Genomic DNA, 18,292 nt, shown 5'->3' with positions numbered 1-18,292 from the left:
TGATGTCCAGTGCATTGCTTAGCTTAGACCCCCTCCCCCACTACAAATTTCCTTGTCGGAGAGTGCGCTGCTGGCGACTTTAGTCCCGCGCGACAACCAGTCCTATTACACTCTGTAAAGAAAAAATAGCGACACTTGCTCGGAAATGGTTTTCGCAACATACTTTAATCAATATGATTTTTTACATGAATTCCTGATAATATTACAATGCATATTCTTAATGAGCAGTTCATTCTTAATGCTTGCGCCAGAGTTGCAGGCTTTTGACATGAATTTAATGAATTTATATGCATATATAAGTAGCTATGTGTGTTTTGAGCAAAATCGTTTATAAGAAGAGTTATACATAAAACTGAAAAAGATCAACAACAATAGCAGAAAACAAGAAATGGAATTTCTTAAGGGTAAGACATACTGTGTGCAACCATCGGGAAGTACCATACACCAAACTAGTATTTTGTATGTGCGCCATGGGCTTTCCACAGTGCAGCGAATCATCGGAGCCCTTTGGTAACAAAGCTATTGCAAAATGCAACCTCGATATCACGGAATAACACCCGGATTATATGTTACTTGAATTCGATTCAATTTGAGATAGTTGTCTATTGAATCTTCTACTCATATTGATCCACAAATTTTCAACTGGATTCATGTCGGGTGAGTTTGTAGGCCACATGAGTCTCTAAATAGTCATATTCTTGAACAACGTATTAACGATTTTTGCTCGGTGACATGAAGCATTATCGTCCTGGGAAAGGAAGTAGTCCAAATTTTCTTCAGAAAGGTCATCTTTAGCTGTTGTAAGAACTTTACGTACCAGAATTTTAAGATATTTTCGTGCATCAAACGATCCTTCACATATATCCGTCGTTCTGAACCATGCCCGTGCCATGCCCGTGCCATCACTCACTAACTGAATATTTGCAAAATCCTTGTCAAGTTCCTTGCTTGTTCGTATCCACAACTTCACACCACCATCGTTTCCCTCTATTCTAAACTTCTTTTCAACGAAGAAAACGACGTGCTTCCAGTTGTCATAAGTCCAAGTTGCATATCAACTCACAAAACTACATGTTGAAGTCCTCTGTGTTTTGTCAGTTTGGACTTTCTACGCGGTTTCCTCTTTGTAATGTCCTCTTCATACAGTCAAAACAGTACAGTTGTACGAGTAACTGCAGTTCCAAGATCATGTCAAACTACAGAAGCGATTTTTGGGGAAATCACTCCTGAAATCGGCAGTGCTATTGATTTCATTTAGCAATCTGCTCTGAGTGATGCCTTATTTTTTCTTTCACACTGTTGACGAAGGGACGATTTGTTATGCTGTTTCCACTTGTGAATTACTCTTCCTGCCGTAGAATGATGGATTTTCAGTATTCCATCTATTCCTTTAGAGATTTACGTTAGCTGCGCAAAGCAAGAATTATGTCTTGTTTACATGGCAACAAGTCACATTTCTTACCCATCTTATTTGTTTACAGTCCACATGTAGCAATAATATCACACATAAACAACAATTTTGCCACTTGACACTGTCCAAACAATGAGAAAGCAAAGAACAATCATAAAATGCTATTTGCCTCAGTCTATATATCACAAATGCAATACAGAATTCTCACTACAATAATTTACGAGACGAGACGCACGCCATCTATCGAAAATATTACTGATACACAAACAATTGGCAAGCGATGTCGTACACCACAGGTGTCACAGATAACGCAAATGAACTATCCCACTCTTCATTTCCTTCTATTCCTCTTCTAACGGGCTGCAACTATGGTTTTCTGTGTAAGTAGCGTGAGAACTGAGGTGTCGCTATTTTTTCTTTACAGAGTGTACTTTCTGAACAGAGCCTGTATTCTGGTCTAAACCTATAGATTCATATTGCTTTATGTAATATTCATTCGTCTTCTTCATGACTGAATATGTGATTGATAGAATTTTGGGGAAAATTATGTTAACTTTCTGTTAAGAATGAGAGAAGAAAAATCGCCTCTGTATACTGCAAAAATGAAGAGAATGGAAAAACTCAGGACATTTATAGTATCATTCCATTGTCTCTGCCTTTGTGTAAGGCTTTAAAAAATTGCAATCCACTACGAATGAAATAAAACTACAGGAATTAACTTCAAAAACAACTTAGATCCATAAGATTGCGAGTATGGGCTTAACAATTATTAAGAATGCCTACCAAGCACGACCGTTAACTCAGGATGACTCAACACCGTAAGTATTCACCGGAAATCAAGTTGCAATAATTACTCAGATTGAACAACTTTATTAGAGCAATCGAAGTCAGCTACTTTGAATACACTGCTTATAGCAGTTCAGAAATAGCTTCATTTGTAGCGTATTCTACTTGAATATCATTAAAAATACTCATTTCTGTGTTTTGTTGGTTACATTTTGTATTATTGGTTTTCTGTTCTGGTACCACTGAATATCATCTGACGTCATATCTTGCTCTGTGATTTGAATTCACTCTGCCATTTTTCAGATTGACTTCAAATCTGGTGAGTTTTTTTTTTTTTTTTTTTTTTCATATGTAAAATTGTGCTTCGCAATTCAGTGCACAAGAAGGGAATTGATTGATGATGGAGGTGTTCGGTTCTGTAACTTAATTGTGGTTATTTTATAGTTTTTCTTTCAAGTGTTCCTTTTTTGAAACATATTCTATTTGTGCTTGTGAAAACTTCCTGTTAGCGTTCACTCCCAAGTTGACCAATTGAAGTTGCCCTTTGATCACCAGGCCGCGGTGGCTCAGTGATAGAGCGTTCACCTCTGGTCCATGAGCTCGTGGGTTCGATCCCAGCTCACGTCAAGTGAATTTTGTGGTGGACAAACACCGTGTGCGTGGATTTTCTCGGGGTTCTCCCATTTCCTCCCGTTTTCTTCATTCCACCATTTCATTCATTTCTCGTCATCTCCTTTAGTCTCGCCGGCATAACGTGGGACGTAGAACTTAGATTTAATTTCATTTTTCATATCATCATCAATATAAACCTGAAATCCTGGGACCGTTGAATTGTACTATAACTATTCGGTTATCTGCGTCGAACTCGGAACAACTTGGAATTTTCATTATAATAATCTGCATCTCTCTTCAATTGATATTATTTCTTATTGCTAGCTTCATTATCTTCCTCAGTTTTCTTTCATTTTTTATTTGACTTTTTATTTCCTGAGATCAATCCGAATAATTAGTTATCAATGTTATTTTGTAATAATTTTGTAACCACTGAATACATACATCTTCCAGGTTTTATTACGCCAAGTCCATTCTACTAGATAACATGACAAGATGGTGCACCACCACAATGTCATCATGAGGTTGTTTAATGTTAGTCGCCCAGTGAATATTTGTTGGAATTCCTGGCCACCTGATTTACCACCTATGAACTGTGTTGGACTACCTTTAAGAAAAGTATTTTCCTTCCTCTTCTAATGGTGTGGATAAAGCGGCAGATTCAGATAACAAAACCATTGTGATCATCGATGCACACATGCTTAGTTGACTTAAGGTAAAATGTGAACAGGGAAACTTAACATTAAATATTTATAAAACAAATTCTTCCAAAATTCAGAATTCATCTTATATGCATCACTGGGAAGCGGACTGAAACAAGATCGACGAAATTAAGATCCATTCTCTAAAATCCAGGGTTCCCACTCGTCCTCTAAAATTACAGAAATACGGAATATCAGATTTTTCCATTCCTAGCTAAAGATTTGTATGAAGTTGGAATTAACGTGGCACGCATAATCATCCAGAAATATGTTTTTGGGACATTGGCTTCTGCTGCAAAACTATCACAATTAACCCATTCAAAGAGCAACATGGTGAGTGCATCAAATATAGACTTGGAATTTGCGATTTTACAAAGCCTCTGTAGTGCATTCAAAGAAAGGAAGATTACTAAAAGGGAAAACCCCCAGTTTAGAGTTCAATGGCAGACATTCCTGTGCAAATTGCTGTTGTATGTCATACAGAAGAGTCCACTGAAATATAGGCTTGAGAGACCTTACATGCCTAAATGCAGTTAGTGTCATCCATAAAGTTGTGTGTGTCCTTCAGTCACTGTCGGAGAAGAGATGGGCTACATACAAAGAATGTGATCAGTTGTTTGTTTTGTATGGAAAATTTACTGAGCAGTTGAAAGATGCACTTGTTGGGTATAAGTTGGACCCTGAGAGGCTGGATTGTTTTTACGCTGTTAATCATAAAGAACCTTCTGGTTTGTCTCATGAACAGACTACTGTCGAACGAGGCTACAGCAGAAATAAAGATCTGCTAGTTGAAAATATGAAGGTGAAATCATTCGTCGGTTTGAAATTGGTGTATGATAACATTCCCCATAAAGACCTTACTTCGATCAACATCACGAAAGAAATGCCTTCCATGCAAGGCAGCGCTATGTGGCAGAGCTGGGTACGTGACGTTTGGGCGCCGCCGTTTGGGCGCGGATGTTTGGGCCCCGCCGTTTGGACACTGGACGTTTGGGCGCGAAGCCATTTGGGCGCCAGACGTTTGGGCGCGAGTTAAATTAAAAAGTCATTATGTTAGGCGCTGAGTACTAAGTTCGAATCAAGATATCACAAGGTGTCTACTGTAGTGGAAGTCCTTGAATTATACTGGATTTTGTTTTAACAATTAAATTTTGTAAATTTAAGTTTCAACCAAAGTTAAGTGTGCTTTTTATTTGATAACTTTTCAAGCCAAAGGTAAGTAGACCAGACTAGATATGATTGACTGCATTACGTACATAGTGAGCCTATTCCATTAAAAAACTTAAAGCAGGACTTCTACTGTAGTTATGTTAAGTTTGTTAAGTTAAGTTTTGATTTTTATATCGGAATGTTAATTAAAAAAAATGATACCAGAAATATGGCATACTACAGTTCCTAAACTCAATGTCTTAGACACCCTGTATTAACATCTTTCCCTCAACTCGATTAGGATTTATGATTATTAGATTTCTGGGCTCTCGGCATCTAAGGCCATTTAGCCCGTCACGTTTGAGGGGGCACACTATCCGGGGAAAGTGAAGGAAGAAAGGATTGGGGAAGGAAGGAAGAGGTCTGAACCTATAAGTTAGGTATCACCCCGGCATTTGCCTGGTGTGAATGAGGAAAACCTCATTCAGGGTGGCTGGCCTGAAAATGCTTTTACACTTTTTCGACCGAGTGCCCCTACCGGGAGTCGAACCTGGGACCGCTCGCACTGAAGGCGAGAGCGTTAGCGACTACGTTACGCGGGGCCACTTCTCTCAACTCGAGTGCGCGGAAATCTTTTATTGGTAGTTCTTTATTGGACTTAAGGAAGAGAAGAGTTTGGCAAACGTAATACGAAAGAAAACAAATTTTAATATTCATAAGTATGTAATTATTAACTTTTTTAAAAAATACAAAAATTAGATCAACATTAGATCAGAAGTACAAGAATCGTGAACAAGCGAAAAATCAATCCATGACGAGATTAGGCAACAAATGCTACAAACGCATTAAACTACTTAATTTAGATGAATAAATAAGATAGAGATAGAAAATAGATAAATGAGGTGAGATAAAGATAGAAGTGTAGGAAATGTATATATCTTGATTCGCGCTTAGTTTTCAGTGCCTAGCTTGCTTTATATTTCGTAAATTGTGATTTTTACTATGTACCTCGCGCCCAAACGTCTGGCGCCTAAACGGCTTCGCGCCCAAACGTCCGGCGCCCAAACGGCAGCGCCGAAACGTCCGCGCCCAAATGGTGGCGCCCAAACGTCCTGTCCCGGGCAGAGCTGGAGAAACCAAGGACTGTTGAAAAGAGAAAATCAAGTGCAGAGCAAGAGGAAAGAGATAAGTGAAAATGTACAGCAGCTGAAAAGAAAGAAAATGAAATTTATGGAAACAAATGAAGCTTTGGAGACTGAAGCATACCAGCTTGCACATGAAGCAAAGCAGAAGTCTTGCTTTTACTTTATTGACAAAGTCAAATGCTATCCGTAGAGCACCTCTTCGCTAAAGAAGAGAGAGATTATGTCCATAGATGAGGAAATCACACAACTCCATACTCAGTTGAAAAACCTATAATATAATTCCTTTTTTTCCTGTTATATCTATCGTAGTATCACGCAATGAAGATGCCATGTACGAAAAAGATTTTTGTTATTTGTAAATTTGTTCGGTGCACAATTAAAATGTCCTGTAGAAATAATGAAAATACATGTGCTGGATGTGGGTGGATCGGGTGGCTACCGTATAACGGGAGTTTAGGGGGGGGGTGGAAGAAAGAGCAGCACATTACGATCCTCTTTGTGTATTTAATTATTGTGTATTAATACTATACTTGCATTAATATTCACTGCATAAGCTACTGTACTTTTCATTTTACTGTTGAGAGTTTTGAACCTACAGTTGCAATCCTGTTATACCTTCCTGTGTCGAAGTCCTGGAAAATTGGTGATTTGTCCTGGATTTTTTTTTTTTTTTTTTTTTTTTTTTGAAAAGGAAGTGGGAACTGATAAGCTGTTTTGAGCAATTGGTAGACGTCATCGCGTACTATGCTGAGAGACGGCGTTTATGGCCTTTGAAAACTTCACTCCGTTTTCCCTTTAAACACTTGTTTCCAAATGAGACGGATGCGTTGTTGCCATGTCTTTGTTCTTAAAAAAAAATAAACGAAAAATTGTCAATGTTTTGCTTAGTCGCTAGTGCGTTCTGATGCCTTTGCTTAGACACACCCCGTTACCACACAGCAACGTTTCATCACAGCCTCCGTTTCATCCACTTAGCTCACACGCAATCAATTGTGTCCCACGCTTTAGTCGTCCAGATGAAGTAATTCTGATGCGCGTGTTTGTCGAACACACTTTTCACACGTTACTATTTAGTGCGTGACGTTGACCACGTGTTAATTGTAAAGACTGTATCGTCCAACTGAGAAATGAGAATATTCTTATAGTATGTGTGACATACTCAGACCTTAGAGGACTTCAACAATCTTAAGTCTTGTTTTTATTTGAGGTTGAAATAGTTCATATTCTCTGACGCTTTTTTCTTCTTCTTCTTCTTTTTACATTTACCAGTTTTATTTTTATCACTATTTTTTAGTGACATTTATTTCACGTTTTTCACGACCTGTTATAATTTTATTTATTTATTTTCATTAGATAGAACTACTTCGATTTATTATTTATACAAATCATATTTTTAATCACTGAGAGCTTTTCATGAGAACCATGGGTCGGCTATTGACCTTTTTATGACTGAGACAAGTAGCATCGGCTCTGACGTCCTCGTTAAATAGCTCAGTCAATCAGCATCTTGCATTCAATGACGTATCACAACATTCTGTTTATTATTATTATTATTATACCCTGTACAGTTGAATACTACTTTTGTAAACTTTCTATAAAGTTTATATTTTTCCTCCTCGTAATCCCTCAAGTCATATTCTCAAAATCAAAATTTCGTCTATTTGAATGTAGTATATAAATAGTGAGTTGTTCTGTTTCATCCCAGCCCACTACCAACAATTTGTTCTTTGCCGTAGATTTTTATTACAATGTTTTATCTTTGATTGAAGCTTAAAAAAAAAAAATAAATAAATTGAAGAATTAACTGTGCGTATGGGAGTTACGTACTGAATTGAAAGTGAAAATTTTCCCACGCAAAATTATTTTTTTCTCACTTCAGAAAAAAAATATATTGCGGTACTTTTTACTCATGCACATACAACTACAGCATTGAACTTTTTTTTCTTTCTTTTTTTTGTTACGAAACTGCAAACATGTTTTTACGGCTGGAAGAATGGGCTTCCGCTCATTTCTCTCAGCGGTATTTCCGTGAACTTAGTCATTTTGCCTCGACGAATGTAACAGTGTGTGTTGAGAGTGTAAACCAGTGAATGGTTTGGTATGAGGGGAAAGTAAGTATCTGTGGTAGAATCCTCGTTGAGGTGTTTGACTTCTGGGAATGTTTCACGAAGGGAAATCTTAATAAACTCCGAGTTTATTCTCCTTAAGAGTGTTGTTCTCATCTCTGGAAGTAATTCAAGTGCATTAAGTTGGTATAAAATGGATTACATAACGTTCTATCTTCTGTCTGGACCAGAGTTTGACGTCATCAAGTAGGCACTCATCCAGATCATAAGGCGTCATGCTAGTGTCGTTCTTGCCTGTAGATCAAGGCTTGATTCGTGCAAGGGAATAATATAGAGTGATTATTACATATTTGAAAAGGGGGGAAAAATGTAGTTCAGGTGTTGTTGCAGCACGGCAAGTGCTTTGTGTGCGAGCGTGTGTTTCTCTAGTGTGTATGTTTCAGTGTATAGTGTCTACAATGTTTGCCACGTCAATCTAATGTTAAAGAGACACCGGCAGGCTGAGATCCTTACAGGATGAGTTTCCCGAATCTTGTTGCCGAAAAAGCGGAGAAGACAATAGCATGGTAAGGTATAATAAAGAACGAACGTTCTTGTCATCACCACATGTTGTGTATATTACCATCTTGCTTAACAAGAGCTATAGAACATTTTGCAGTTTACCAGACTACATTGTAATGTTCATATCCTTGATCATGGTTAACACCGCTCCTGTCAGTGTCGTGAATTTGCAGGAAAAAAAAAAAAAACCGTCAGTTGGATTGTTTCTGTGTCACAATGTTTTTCTAATAATGGCGGGTGTAAGGGAATGGTCAGATGTTCGGCAAATGGACCAAACAAGTCTAAACTTTCGAGTCCAGCTCTCGAACTCAATAATTGAGCGCGAGCACGCCTGAGTTCGAGCGAGCGCGAGTCCCAATGAAGTTACTGAGAACGAGCACGAGCAATTATAAGCCCCAATGAGGGTTAACGGGGATGAGTCTGTAATTAGCGCGAGCCCAATAATATAAATGAGTGCGTGATTTGAACTAGCGCGAGTCAGATTGTGGATAATGGACCCGAGCTGGAGAGGTAACTTGAAACTCATTGAAATTAATGAGCACGAGTGTCTTTGAAGATAGTGATCCTGAGCCCGAATGGGTCCGATTTCAAATTGGGCAACACAAGCTCCGTCAGTCACAACTTCGAATCGCGTGTCGGCATTTTATCACTCTTTATTTCTAGTCTTTTTCAAACTTTTTTCAACGAAATTAAAAATATTTCGGACTGAATTCTATGTCTGTCTGTGTGTTATTTGCGATTTTTTTTTTTTTTAATTTTGAGCCTTCCATTCGATATAGCATCAAAAATTATCTAAGGAAATTATGGAATTTTTCATGCCACTCTTACCGTTCCCGAGATATTGTCCCCCCCCCCCAAAAAAAAAGTTCCGATTTCGGGAGATTTAAGGAGCCATTTCTCGGGAACAGTAAGTCAAAATATTTGTGTTGATCAGTAGCTAAGAGGATAGTGAACATTCTGGTACTAAATAGTGACCGGTGGCCACTGGGTTATATCTGCATTTTCAGTATACATATGGTGATAAAAAGCGACAACTCAATATAGCTAAATCAATAGATCCCCTAATACGCAGGTTCCAAATATGTATCTGTTGAATTTAATCAGATAAATATAAAATTTCATTTAAATTTGTAAAAAATAATCTTTGAAGTTCTTTCTGGTTCTGCTCTTGGAGCATTAACTTTTTATTATTATTATTATTATTATTATTATTATTATTATTATTATTATTATTATTATTATTATTATTATTATTATTATATAACCGTTCACTCTCGTCTTCACATGCGAACGGGGACGTTAAGTATGGCCACAGAAATAATGTTTCCGAAAGTTCTTTGTATGGATGTACCGGTTGCGAGTGTAATTTAGCTACTGTATGTGCCGGTGTTACACCCAACAAACGACTATGGCCAGCCAACCAGACAGGCCTTTATTTGAGTAATGTGTGGTCAAATTACTTACTTCCATCGTTGTTATTTCTAATTTTCCAGATCGAAATTCGATACTTAACAATTAAAGTAGTAAATTCAAATTGAGTCATGGTGTTTTTCCGTAGCCAAAAGACTGTTTATTTGATGGGTAGGTTCTATCTTATGTATAGTGCTAAAAGGACTGTTAAATTCAATGGACACAGTTGCCTCACGTTGCGGTCAGAATGGAAGATCCTGGGAGGATGGGGAGAAACCACAAACTTAATATTTTTGGAATAAAATTCTCCCCACTAATAAGTTACTGAGGGTGAATAAATTGACTGTTATAAGAGGTTTGCAAATTAATAAAATTACAATAATTCATCTATCTATTAAAATGCTAGAATAGCAATTAAAAGCGTTTTTTTTTCACAGGTCTTTCATTCCCATCCGTGGATGGGTGGGCCGCAGACGGTTATGCCGTCTCTATGGCCAGTGATAGCCCGAGCTCCAACGTATAACTATGACTTTCAAATCTTTCATTTACGGTTGTGTGAGATTTCACGTTTAACAGAGACAAACATTTTACGTACGAGTACTTTAAATAAATCAGTTAACTAATCTTTTTCATAAAGTTTATGATATAAAATTGTTGTTGAAAGCCTTTGTATTTTAATAAGCCTTCTCTAAAATCAATGCACATGAATTGTGCTTCCATCTTCCGAGTTCTTTTAAACTAAATTTATATGTTTGTGGGCAATCCTTTCGACAATGAGATCTCGGAAACTACAGGCTCTAGAAAAATGACGTTTTCACTGATCGATTGGAAATTTTGCGTATATTGTCCAGTTCTAATTGAATATTTTAAAAACATGGCCGTTATTTCTTTATTACATTTTTTAGGGTACGCGTGGAAGCGTTGAAATTAAAAAAAAAAAAAAAGTAAAGCATCATATCCTGTGTTATACATTCCAACACCACGCTGTTGTATATAGGGGTTGCATGTCTCAGGCGGCGTGTATTTCATGGCCAAATAATGACAAAGGAACGATAACCATTTCTCCAGTTTAACCAGTAAGATGAATGTTTATTTTTGGAGTGGTTTGGCCAATGAACACCATATATAACTGCGATTATAATTAATTGCGTATGTAATGTATTTGCTTATTACATACTGCATGGAAGAAGAAAGAAAACACTGGTGAAGCATGAATTAGAAACTCCAACCGAAAGTAGGCTCAAATCTTGCAAACGGTGCGAAATATTGAGGTCCCCTTTATGATACGCCTTGCCGATTTTTTTAAATCAAGACTTTTTTCACTTGTGTGTGTAAAGGGACATGTACAGATGTGAGGAATGAGAAGGATATTTATGCTCATATGCGAATGATGCGCTGTGTAGAGAGCGCAGGTTCAGCTAGTCTATCTATTAAAATGCTACAATAGCAATTAAAAACGCCTGAGCTACAACCTATAACTTTGGCTTTCAAATCTTTCATTTACGGTTATGTGTGATTTCACGTTTAACAGATACAAACATTTTAAGTGTGTGTACTTTAAATAAATTATTTAAATACATCTTTTTCATAAAGTTTGTTTTAAAATTATTGTTCAAATCCTTTGTATTTTAATAAGCCTTCTCCAAAATCACTGCAAGTGAACGGTGCTGCCATCTTTGGAGTTCTTTTAGACTATATGCTTGTTAACGTTTATATGTTTGTGGCCAATCCTTTAGACATTGAGATCTCGGAAACTACAGCCTCTAGAAAGATGACGTTTTCACTGATCGATTGCAAATTTTGAGTAAATTGTCCAGTTCTAATTGAATATTTAAAAAAAAAAAAAAACATCATTATTTCTTTATTACATTTTTACGGGTACACTGGAAGTGCTGAAATTAAAAAAAACTAAAGCATCATATCCTACGCATTATACATTCCAACAGCACATAGTTGTATATTGGGATTGTGTGTGTCTCAGGCGTTTGGTTCATGGCCAAATAATAATGGAAAAGGAAGGATAACCATTCTCCAGGTTAAGATGAATCTTTATTTTTAGTGTGTTTTGCCCAATGAATACCATATATAACTGACATTATAATTGTGTATGTAATGTATTTGCTTATTACATACTGCATGTAAGAAGAAAAATACACTTATCATACATGAATTAGAAACTGCAACCGGAAGTAGAATCAAATCTTGCAAACGGTCCGAGATATTGAAAAAATAATCGAAAAGAATCTCCCTTTTATAGTATCCTTTGCCGATTTTTATCACGTCTTAACTTTTTTCTGTAAACGAACAGGTTCAGATGTTGTGAGGAATGGCAAGGAGATTCATGTTCATATGTGAATGATGCGCTGTGTAGAGAGCGCAGGTTCAGCTAGTCTATATATTAAAATGCTAGGTTTATATGTTTGTCTCCAGTCCTTTTGATAAGGAGATCTCGAAAACTACAAATGCTAGAAACGTGTCGTTTTCACTGATCTATTCCAAATTTTTTGTAGATTGTCCAGTTCTAATTCAAATTTTCAAAAACAGTGTTGTCATTGTTCAATTCAACATCTTAGGGGCCGTTTTGATCCCGTAAGATTAACATTGTTGCAGGCCGAAACTACGGTGTTAGGCAACCAGTAGAGAAGTTATGTATGGCGGGTTGATGGACATTGCAGGCACTTTGCTTAAATTTGAATGGCAAAACCTATTGCATGCTGGCAACTTCAAAGGCCTCAAGAGACACAGTAAGGCATACTCGAACGGATATGGATTTATTATTTAAAAAAAAAATGATATCGCGTTACTTCTACAAATTTGCTACAAACTCACTCCAACATCTATACATAGCAATTCACTTCCTTATGAGTCTATCTTTGTTGTGTAAAGAGACATGAACAGTGGGAAGGAGGTTCATGATCATAACAGAACGTTGCGCTGAGTAGACAACGCAGTTTCAGCTAGTAAGTAATTAACGAGGAACCAGTGCAATGGAAATTTAGGAAAAAGTTAGAGCTAATTATGATCTGGTAACTTTGTATGTGTAATTCCACATAGATTAATAATTATAAATGTCAAATATGTAAACTCTGTGTCAAAGCATCCAGTGCGAAGAGTTTTTTTTTTTTTAACACCTCATGTTCTTCCCTTCCCACCTCGAGTGTGATGATTTTTCAGCTTGCTTGAGAGTTTACAATGAAAAATTGTACCCTGGTTGTAAATTACAACAAAAAAGTCTTTGTAATGAGGAATGAGTGTTTGCCTGTACATTTGCAATACACTTGTTCCAGCGGTGAGGGAGCTTGTGAATCCTACAAGAGTGCATACTGACTATTGTTGGACGTCAATCATTTCCTGGTTGGAAGTGAATCCCTTCTCCCCCCACAAAAATGCACTTAGTGGATCGAAGAGATTTTAGTATCGTAGTGTTGGATCAGGGCTATGTGCAGACTTACATAAAAGATCCCATTGGTGCTCTCGCAATATTTTCATTATGAAAACGACCGTGTTAAGGCTAGCATTGTCCTCGACGAAACAAACTGAAAATTAAACAACTGTCACCTTAAGAGTACATTATAGGCTTCTCTTTATCTTTTAAAATCGTACTGTAGTAATTACTAGTGATCCTTCTTGGTTTTAATAAACCGAGGTATAATATTCCTTGTGAATCCCTCCTCCCCCCCAAAAAAAAAACTTGCAATTTTGTCATGTGTGAATATGGTTTTCATTTTTCGTTTCTGAGTAAGCGGAAATGCCGTAGCAATATTGCTCGTTTTGACTTTCAAGTGAGTACAATAGTTTTAAAAAATATATTTTTATTATCTACATATTTCTGCAGTTGTGTAAAGACGAGGAATCCACCTAGTACTCATTTCGCTAAATTTAAAATATTTTGTGTTCTCTCTCTATATCTATCTATCTATCTATCTATCTATCTATCTATCTATCTATCTATCTATCTATCTATATCTATATCTATATATATATCTACGAGGGCTGTCTAAAAAGTATCCGACCTTTGGCCAGAAAAATAGTTGCGAATACCTGACAGATTTGGGACCCTAATCCCCTTCAAAGTAGGCCCCTTGTGCTTCCACACACACAGCCCACCGATCCTTCCACTGCTGGAAACACCGCTGGAAGTCTTCTTTTGGAATGTTGTTCAGCTCCGTCGTCGTGTTCCGCATTATGTCTTCTCTACTCTCAAAACGGGATCCCTTCAGAGGCGTCTTCAATTTTGGAAACAACCAGAAGTCACAAGGAGCCAGGTCTGGAGAGTAGGGAGGTTGGTGAACGGTTGTAATTCCATGTTTGGCTAAGAACGTGTGGATCAATTGGGATGAATGTGCTGGGGCGTTGTCATGATGGACGTGCCAGTTCTTCGCTGTCCACATGTCTGGTCTTTTGCGCCGGACTGCGTCACGGAGTCGCCTGAGAACATCTTGATAGTACTCCTTTGTCACTGTTTGTCCTTCCGGTGCGTACTCGTGATGCACAATTCCACGGGCATCGAAGAAAACAGTCAGCAACACCTTGATTTTGCTTCGCACCTGCCGCGCTTTCTTCGGCCTTGGAGAATCGGGATGCTTCCATTGAGACGATTGTTGTTTTGTTTCTGGGTCGTACCCGTACACCCATGACTCATCTCCAGTTATCACGGAATTCAGATACCCAGGATCAGTATTGGTGGTGTCCAGAAGTCCTGTGCAACGTCAAAACGGGTGTCTTTTTGTTCCTGAGACAACAAATTGGGTACAAATTTAGCAGCCACTCGTTTCATGTTCAAATCGTCACGCAAAATTGCATGTGCAGAATCTTTACTCACTCCAACATCTTCTGCTATCTCCCGCACTGTCAAACGGCGATCTGCCATCACCAAATTTCGCACCCGCTCAACAACAGCTGCATTCCGAGCAGTTTGGGGCCTGCCGCTACGCTGCTCACTCTCGACTGATGTGCGGCCATCTTTGAATCGGTTGAACCATTGTTCAATTTGTGTTACACCCATCGCATCTTCTCCAAACACCTGCTGAATCTTACGAATTGTTTGGCTTTGAGAATCACCCAGCCTTTGACAGAATTTGATGCAGTATCTTTGCTCAATTCGTTCAGTCATCTTGCGAGAAACACTAAATCCGACGAACACTACCAACAGCACCTCACTTCGCGACCACCAGCTCACGACTGGCACTAGCGAACGCGGTGAAAAAATTCAAGCATGCGCATTAAGGTTCCTCCTTCCACCGTGCACGGTGGCGCCGCCTGAGAATCACTACTTTGCGTGGAAAAAATTAAGGTCGGATACTTTTTAGACAGGCCTCGATCCATCTCGCGCCAAGTGGGCTTTGTGGTGAGCAAACACAGTGTTCGTGGGTTTTCTCAGGTTCTTCCGTTTCCTTCCACTTTATTCATTCTGCCATCACATTCATTTCTCATCACCACCGTCTCCTTTAGCCTAACCGGTATAAACGTGGAACGTAAAATTGAAAGCATTTATTCCATTCCATATAATTATGAAATGCGCAACCTGGAGCAACAGACCTGCGGGATACTGGACCTATCACCAGATTGCAACATCCATAGTTTTTACTCCCCTTTCGTTGAAGCTCGCTTTCTAGACCAGTTTGATACTTCTTTCAAGTAGCTCCCCAATTGTCCTCATGACGCTAAGTGGACCCCGTAAAGCCAATACTATTTGGAGAGTACGAAGGTTATCCATCTTTCCTCTGACCATACCTGGCACTCCTTGAATTTGCTGATTTAACGAGAAGCTATATGCCGGTGCGGCTAGGCCGTTGATTTACCATTGTTCACTCCCAACATATTTTAAGTTTTCCAGTGATTCCTCTAGTAATACTTTTTCGATGTTCTCGAAGAAGTGTTTCAACAACAATCTGCTTTTTTTCATTGAGTGAGGTTTTTGATTGACGAGTATGAGGTTCATTTTAGATTCTTTGAATTACTTGACCTAATCATGATAACACCTTCATTTGTTATAATAATAATTCAGTTCACAGTACTATTTTGTACTTCTTGTTTGTAGATGATGATTACATCTAACAAGAAGGCCAAAATGAAGAGTTAGTGCTACTAACGATTTCAAACATGCATGTGTTTGTCCAAAAACTTTTCAATGGGTGTTCCGTAATAACACTAGGAAGGCATGATCGAACGGTAGTAGAATTCTAACCAAGGATGTTATTCTAACGGTGAAGTGTGATAGGGATGAATAGCATGTTAAGCCATCGTGCCATACTAGAAGTATGACTTTTTAGGCCAACGCGTCTGTAGTTCGTTTTACTGAATCGAGCTAGTGAAATTCTTTTAACACTGAATTCAGTGAGACGTACTGTAGGGATAGGGAGAAACTTCGGGATTACCTCTAGAGATACTGTAGGGCTGATGTAAAGGAATAGGTAGGGAATTAGAACTACAAATATCATTCAATATACAAGAACTCGAATTACATCTCTATTACTTTCTTAAAATTGAAACTTATAAATTAAACTGAGATTTGTTCCGTACCTATCTATCTTATTGTACTGAGGTTGAAGTCAGAGTGGTACTGAATGAGTTTAAGGTTTTGTGGTTTGCTGATAGAAAGCCCACCTACTAGGGATTTACATGTTTCCATTTCTAAATATGTGCATAAAAGAAGTCATCTTGACTGACTGATCAACGAATAGGCCAAACTGGACTTGGAACTTGGACAGTACATAGGATTTATGACGTAAGATAGCACCAAGGAAAAGTGTTTAACTACTTTGGTTTACCGAGAACTTTTTACATATTTATTTACTCTGTCTGCGTGTCCGTCCAGGAGAGAGAAAATCTTAAGAATTACTTGGTGGATCACCAATTTTGGTCAGAATGTAGAGGGTCAGAGGTTATGAATAGAGTTTGTTGATGGAAGTGATCCATCGAGGTATGAACAATCAAAAATACGTTTCCCATGTATTCCTATGAGAATAATTATGAGTTTTATCCTTACTTGATCGACTACCCGCAATGCTGTGGAGATTTGCGGATTAGTATAATGCTCAAATGCAAAATACTAATATACGAGGTGTGTTCAAATAGTATCTAACGTTATTTTTTTTTTCGCGTAAATCAATGACGCGCAGGAGGAGACTTTCTTCAGTGTAGATATTGAGAGGACGCTCATGCGCAGTCGTGATTTTTTCCCCGCCCGAAGAAACTGTCAATCGCTGACAGTCGGACAACGAGTGAAGACGTGAAATGAGCGGTCGTCGGATTTCAGTCCTTTTATAAATTGACAGAAAAACTTGCAGCGATATTTTATCAAATTCTACCAAAAGCTTTGCGATACCCAAGCGGAAACCATTCAATGGCATCGATACATTCAATTTTCAACGACAATTTGGTCATGAGGAGAGTGTCCGCGAAATTTGATTCAAGGTTTCATAACCAAACACAACATTCCTGTGTGCCGTCAGGCTCCCTACTCACTCGACATAACTTCATGTGACTTTTAGTTATTTCTCAAGCTGAAAATGCCACTAAAAGGGACCCGATTTGAATCAAGAGAAGACATCATGCGGAATGCAACGACACGGTTGCTCACCATTCCAAAATCTGCGTTCTGGAAGTGTTTCCAACAATGGCGGGAACGCTGCGAGAAGTGTGTGCATTACCAAGAAGACAACTTTGAAGGGGATTAGTGTTTCGGGTTTCCAAATCAATAAATGTGTTTTTGCCAACCAAAGGTTTGATACTCCTTGAACCTACCTCGTATTCGTGGAATATAACCTTAAAATGAAACTAGATTACTTTCTGTTCGACAGATCTAAAGACAAATATTTATTTTCAAATATTTATTCATTTTAAAGTATACTTTATTTAATTTGAGATAAAATGTTATATTTAAACCACCCATCCTTGGTAAATTTTAGCGTGTTGGGGCAAGGGCGTCGATTTATCTGTAAATTTGTGGGAAGGCATTTAGATGCAGAAGCCCTCCCCACGAAGTCTTAAGATAAAAAGATTTTAAGACAAATTGCATTCAAATTATGCTAAATATTGTATATTCATAAGTCCAATACAGGGGGCCCACATGAGCTTTGGAGCCCCCCTTCTCTTAAAGGGCGCTCTTGTTAAAGGGTTTTATTTATCGAAAACAAGACTACTGCACGTGATATACACCGTGATACAGCTGCTTTTTGGAAATTCGGCGTTGAATAAAGGAAATATGAATAGTAGTTATAGGAAGAATCCCATATCTTGGAATCCCTTAGTGTTAAATAATTTGACATTTGCACTTCTCATTTAAAACAAACACGTGTTTCGACGTTTTTTTTTTTTTTTATTCTTTGATGTAGAAGAGAAAGCCTTAATGCTGTATACGATATTGCCCTTGCGACAATAGGTAAATATATAATTATTTTAGAACGCACTTTTTTCTTTTGCAGTTTTTGAATATGTAAATAAATAAAT

At 37.9% G+C, this 18,292-nt stretch overlaps 1 protein-coding gene across 6 annotated transcripts in view; it reads left to right on the top strand.

Annotated features, from left to right (window-relative positions):
* Window positions 1–18,292, top strand: part of AP-2alpha (adaptor protein complex 2, subunit alpha) — a 240,462-nt gene that overhangs the window by 62,859 nt on the left and 159,311 nt on the right. Inside the window, exon 1 of one of the 6 annotated variants that reach the window (XM_081737838.1) lies at window positions 8,210–8,436. The exons of 3 other annotated variants lie outside the window; for them this stretch is intronic. In XM_081737838.1, the coding sequence (XP_081593964.1) occupies window positions 8,387–8,436 (50 nt within the window). In that variant the 5' untranslated portion in view covers window positions 8,210–8,386. Of the gene's footprint in view, window positions 1–8,209; window positions 8,437–18,292 lie in introns of those variants that run through there. 2 more of the 6 variants (XM_081737836.1, XM_081737839.1) reach the window with 2 other exon arrangements.

This window comes from Thermobia domestica, chromosome 14 (assembly GCF_964235325.1).
Source record: "Thermobia domestica chromosome 14, izTheDome1.hap1.1, whole genome shotgun sequence".
In the NCBI taxonomy this organism is placed as follows: Eukaryota; Metazoa; Arthropoda; class Insecta; order Zygentoma; family Lepismatidae; genus Thermobia; species Thermobia domestica.
Note: the sequence above shows the minus strand (reverse complement) of the source record. Positions and strands in the feature narration are given on the sequence as shown.